At 36.7% G+C, this 6,000-nt stretch overlaps 1 protein-coding gene across 2 annotated transcripts in view; it reads left to right on the plus strand.

Annotated features, from left to right (window-relative positions):
- WDR36 (WD repeat domain 36) overlaps positions 1-4,926 on the plus strand; it is a 49,774-nt gene extending 44,848 nt beyond the window's left edge. For both annotated transcript variants that reach the window (XM_007531866.3, XM_060201260.1), the window contains exons 22-23: positions 2,604-2,791; positions 4,742-4,926. In XM_007531866.3, the coding sequence (XP_007531928.1) occupies positions 2,604-2,791; positions 4,742-4,891 (338 nt within the window). In that variant the 3' untranslated portion in view covers positions 4,892-4,926. The remainder of the gene's footprint in view (positions 1-2,603; positions 2,792-4,741) is intronic.
- Positions 4,927-6,000: the final 1,074 nt, after the last annotated feature.

The raw sequence follows: 6,000 nt of genomic DNA on the forward strand, positions 1-6,000 counted from the left end.
TTCCAAGAGAGACTGTTATGTAATTTTGAATATCATATTATCCATAAAAAGGCAATTTTAGAATTTATTGCATGAGTCAATGGGTCTGAATTGTGTTGACTACAGTAAATAACTAATAATGAAAAAAAGTAAGAATTATACACTATTACCAGTTAGCCATTACATTCACTATCCTGTTTGACTTACCTGTTGTTTTCTGATCCAAATGCTTTCTTTATAAAATCAGTAATTATTTGCTTTCATATTAGAAAAATCAACAAGCTTAAAATTATAAATTACTAAAGAATAAAGGACTTATAAAAGGAGAAAGATGTTTGTGGGGAAACACAGGAAAAGCACTTGTTTTCATTTTTATTTTTTTGCCTCCATGTTTATCGCTGAGGCTGGATGCTGGCACTACAAATCCGTTGCTCCTGGTGGCCATTTTCATTTTTATTGGATAGGACAGAGAGAAAATAAGAGGGGAGGAAGAGATAGAGAGGGAGATACCTGCAGACCTACTTCACTGCTTATGAAGTGACCCTGCCTGCAGTGGGGAGCTGGGGACTTGAATTGGGATCCTTGCGCAGCTCCTTGTGCTTGGTACTATATGCGCTTAACCAAATGTGCCACCATCCAGCCCCCAGCACAATATTTTCTTTATTTTTTTTTAAATTTTGTTTTTCTTTTATTTTTATTATTTTTTTATTTTATTTATTCCCTTTTGTTGCCCTTGTTGTTTTATTGTTGTAGTTATTATTGATGTCGTTGTTGGATAGGACAGAGAGAAATGGAGAGAGGAGGGGAAGACAGAGAGGGGGAGAGAAAGACAGACACCTGCAGACCTGCTTCACCGCCTGTGAAGGGACCTGCCTGCAGGTGGGGAGCCGGGGGTTTGAACCAGGATCCTGACACCGGTTCCTGAGCTTAGCGCCACCTGCGCTTAACCTGCTGCGCTACAGCCCGACTCCCAGCACAATATTTTCATATGATAAAAGATAAAAATACATTAGACTTTTTTTTAACATTGCATTTTATTTTTTTAATTTTTTATTTATAAAATGGAAATACTGACAAGACCATAGGGTAAGAGGGTACAATTCCCACCACCAGAACTCCATATCCCATCCCCTCCCTTGATATCTTTCCTGTTCTTTATCCCTCTGAGAGTATGGACCCAGGGTCATTATGGGGTGCAGAAGGTGGAAGGTCTGACTTCTGTAATTGTTTCCCTGCTGAACATGGGCGTTGACAAGTCGATCCATACTCCCAATCTGTCTCTCTCTTTCTCTAATGGGGCGGGACTCAGCCCGGGGAAGTCAAGTTATCATCATGGTAGCATCTGGAACCTGGTGACTGAAAAAAGAGTAAGCATATAAAGCCAAATTGTTGACTAATCATGAATATGATTAGGCTGTAATATTGCAGATGAATATTTGGGGTCTCCGTTTTGGAAATAACTAGTAGGTCTATTTCAGGTTTATTCAAAAGGGCCCATGACTGTATTAGTTTTTGCCTGAGCCTGACATCTGATATGCAGGTGGACCCAAGTTATTATCTGGGGAGATGATGTCATGACTGGAAAAAGGGCTAGAAAGCTGGATCAGGGAAGAAAGTAACTCCCAAATATGGGAAACATTAGACTTTTGTCATTAGCATTCCTTTTCAAAAGATTAGAAGCATAGTTACTACTATTATTAGATCAAATATCTCTTGTAAATGTTAAACATCCATATGAAACAGTATTGCTTGTTATAGGCAAGAGAAGTAGATTTAGGGTGGGTAAGAACAAGTTTAAGTTTGTTCTCTGTATATTTTGGTATCATTAGTTAATACCTGTGTGGTATTTATATAATAGTGTTAGGTATTCCCTAACTTATCCTGGTCTCAGTAGTAACTTCTAATTATGTTGTTAAATACCTTTGTAGTCTTGTATTAAAATTTGTTGCTGGGCATTAGATTTTCTTTACAGCTGAAACAACAGGGAGAAAAAAAAAACATAAAGTAGGGAATCGGGTAGTAATGCAACGGATTAAGCACCCGTAGTGCAAAGTGCAAGGACCCTCATAAGGATCCAGATTCGAGCCCCCGGCTCCCTACCTGCAGGGGAGTCACTTCACAAGCGGTGAAGTAGGTCTGTAGGTGTCTGTCTTTCTCTCCCCCTCTCTGTCTTCCCCTCCTCTCTCTATTTCTATCTTACCCAGCAACAACTACAACAACAATAAGAAAACAAGGGCAACAAAAGGGAATAAATAAATATTTTAAAAAAAGAAATAAAGATAATAAATTTAAAAAAATTTAAACATAAACTAATAACACAGATTTTTGGAAAAGTCATCAACATTTTTCTATGCACAATGTGTCATAACTTTTCCGACACCCAGATGCTTTTAGTCTCATTTATGCTAATTTTTAACATAATTTGGGATTTGTTCTACCATTTAAGGTTAAAAAAAAAAGTAAGCCATAGAATATTTCCCGTATGTACTTTAAATATATGATGCTTAGGGTCTGAAATGAAGACTATAGTTTTCTAAAGTGAAGTGATTATAGGTAGTAACTGACAGTTTTCTAAAGTGAAGTGATTATAGGTAGTAACTGTATTCTTTTTTGAAACAATGCAGATGAACTTGCACTTAACATTTTGAAGGAACTGGGCCCATCAGGAATTGAAACTGAACTGCGAAGCTTAGCTCCTGATTGTGGTGGGTCTATAGAAGTTATGCAGGGCTTCTTAAAAATGGTTGGAATGATGTTGGACAGAAAGCGTGATTTTGAATTAGCCCAGGCATACCTTGCATTGTTTCTAAAGGTAAGTCTAATATAAGGCAACTTTAGCTTGCCTTTCTAAAGTAGTGTTACCTAGTAGAATTTCTTGTGATGGTGGAAGTGTTCTTTACCTGCACTATCCAACAAAGTGTAGCCACTTGGCTGCATAGTGTTACTGAGAACTTGAAATGTGACTTTTGTGTCTGAGAAACTGAATTTTTAACTTTAAGAGAATTTGAATTTAAAAAACAAGCTATGCCTACTGACTTCCTTATTTCCTCTATGGGGCAATTATACAGTAAAGTTCTATAGTCTTGTCTTTTCCTGTGAGTGAGTGAGTGTGTGTGTGTGTGTGTGTGTGTGTGTGTGTGTGTGTGTGTTATTTGAGAGGGAAAGAGAGATGGATGGCATTGAGATCATTGGGTTGGAGGAGGGCTTGAACATTGGACCATGCACATGAGAAAGCATGTGCTCTATTTAGATGAGCTTATCTTGAGCTTATCTGTAGGTTTTGTTTCTTTTTGTTTTTATTCAGCACAATTTTGACTCAACCCCATGACCTTTCTGCATATCATTTGATCCAGTACATCAACCTTTTTTCCAAATAGTTGAATTTTGGCAGATTTTTTAAAAATCTATTTTGTTTATTTATTATTGCATAGAGACCGAAACTGAGAGGAGAAGGAACGATAGAGAGGGAAAGAGGCGGAGAGACATCTGCAGGCCTGCTTCATCACTCATGAAGCTTTCCCCCTGCGAATGGGGACTAGGAGATTGAACCTGGGTCCTTGCATACTGTAATGTGCACTTAGCCAGGTTTGCCACCACCTGCCCCACGTTTTGGCAGTTTTTTTCTGTCACCATAAAGAGAAAGTCTGGAATTATATTTTGTTTTGTTCTGTTGCAAAAACCAAAATATTTATTGTTATCATGGTAGAAGTGGTTTTAAATGATTTAGCAATAAGAATTCATTGAGACTAGTATATTGGTGAGCTCATATTTATCTCAGTATAATGAGTTGAAGAATAAATAAAATTGGGTGAAATAGCATAATGGTTATGCAAACAGACTCTCATGCCCAAGCCTCTGAGGTCCCAGGTTCAATCTTCCACACCACCATAAGCCAGAGCTGAGCAGTGCTCTGGTAAAATAAATAAATATAGACAATGCTGATTTTCAGGCACAACAGCTAAAATTCTTCATTTGTCCCATTAATATTTTTTTTCCTTGATTTGATTACATTAAATGACTTAAAAGGTGGATATTTAGATGATAGTATGTTGGGTACAAATATAGAAGTGCCACAAATTGTTTTCTAATGCCTTCCCAGATTTAACAGACTTTAACATTCTAAATATAAATTTGCTTGAGACAAAGTGGAAGAGATACCACAGCATTGTCCCACCACTCCAGAAGCTTCTCCTCTATTGGTACTTTTTTTTTTTAATTGATAATGATCGACAAGACCATAGGATAAGAGAGACACAATTCCACACAATTTCCACCACCAGAGTTCCTCATCCCATCCCTCCACTGGAAGCTTTCCTATTCTTTATCCCTGAGGGAGTATGGAACCAGGATCATTATGTAGTGCAGAAGGTGGGAAGCAAGGTCTGGCTTCTGTAATTGCTTCTCTGCTGGACATGGGCATTGGCAGGTCAATCCGTACTCCCAGCCACAGCCACTTTCATGCAGTGACCACATCACTGGAAAATGAGGCAAAGGACTTATTTGCTCTATATGGTTACAGTGAAAGAGAAATACAATGTTAGCATTAGAAACATAATCTTGTTTTTGCATCTGCATCATGACTTTCCTAGAGTTGAAGAAACTTATGACTGCTTCAGTTGTATGGGAGAATAACAAACCAGCATCTAGTAGAAAATATGAAATACTATCTTCCAGGTTCCCTTAGTTAAAAATAAATGAATTCAAAGTTGACAAAATTTTAATTTCCTTAAATATTCAACTACCATATTTTTTTTCTTTTCAGTTGCACCTTAAAATGATTCCTTCAGAGCCAACACTCCAAGAGGAAATAACAAAATTGTCAACAAAGGTGGAAGAAAACTGGATTCATTTACAATCACTCTTTAATCAAAGCATGTGTGTTTTAAATTATATAAAAAGTGCTTTGTTATAAAAATAAATTGACAAAAATAAAACATCCGAAACTTGTGTTAAGTGGATTTAACTGATTTCTTATTTTCCCAGTTTTAATGTTTTTTTAAAAAACTGCTACACTGATGACTAGGCAGTAATTCTCCATTTAAAATACTAAATCCCGTCTTGAAATAAAATTATATCTTTGTTTTAAAGATGTCATTTACTCATATTAGTTGTTACTTCTGACTGATTTGGAGTTTCTTCTGGGCTCCTGTCCTGATTCATTGTGGTAGCAGTTTTATTTGCTCTTGATTTAACCTTATTTTTTTTATTGATGTGGTTTTTATTTTTCTGTTCTGTTGTTCTTCAGTTGTTGTGTTTTGAGTACAAGCCACGCTATACTAAAGCCCTTTCACAAATGCAGAGAGAAACCTCAGAAATTACAACAATAGCAAAACAGCACCACCAGTCCAAGAAAAAATAGAAACCAAAAACAAAAGGAAAAAAGGGAGAGCAAGAATAGACAATTATGCAAATCTACTGTCCACTGTGAATTCTAGGGATAGCAAGAAGAGAAAGGGATGTAGAAAAGAGAGACACACACACAGAGTCCACTCCAAGTCAGATTTCTTCCACAAAATAATTCCCAAACAAGTATAAGTGAATTCAAAATGCAAAAGAAGGAAGAAAAGAAAAAAGGGAAAGATAAAAAAGGAGCAGTGAAAGGAAAGAGTGATTTATTTATTTATTTATTTATTTTGAATTAGCTTAGGAGGATAGAAAAAGGAAAGTGGAGACAAGAGGGAGAGAAATAAGTTCCTCTCACAATGGATAGGACACCCAGTCAACTATCAATTGAAAAAAAACAGTTAATTTTTGTCAGCCTGAGGAAGGAGGAAGGAAAGGGGGCACATGTATATAATAATAGTAATAATAATAAAATAAAATAGAGTAAAAAACCCTAATAGTCAGTCTGCTGCTTGGACTGCTCTGGATTGGCTGCAGGTAGACTGAGCAAAGACAGCCAATTATAAAAAGTATCCAAAAAAAAAACCCAAAAACTTCCAGGTAGACTTTCCCCCAGACAGGGCAGAGGCTCTGATTGGTCAGGTATTTTGTCACTCAAATAGCTCCAGCCACCTAAAA

The sequence above is a fragment of the Erinaceus europaeus genome, chromosome 11, assembly GCF_950295315.1.
Source record: "Erinaceus europaeus chromosome 11, mEriEur2.1, whole genome shotgun sequence".
In the NCBI taxonomy this organism is placed as follows: Eukaryota; Metazoa; Chordata; class Mammalia; order Eulipotyphla; family Erinaceidae; genus Erinaceus; species Erinaceus europaeus.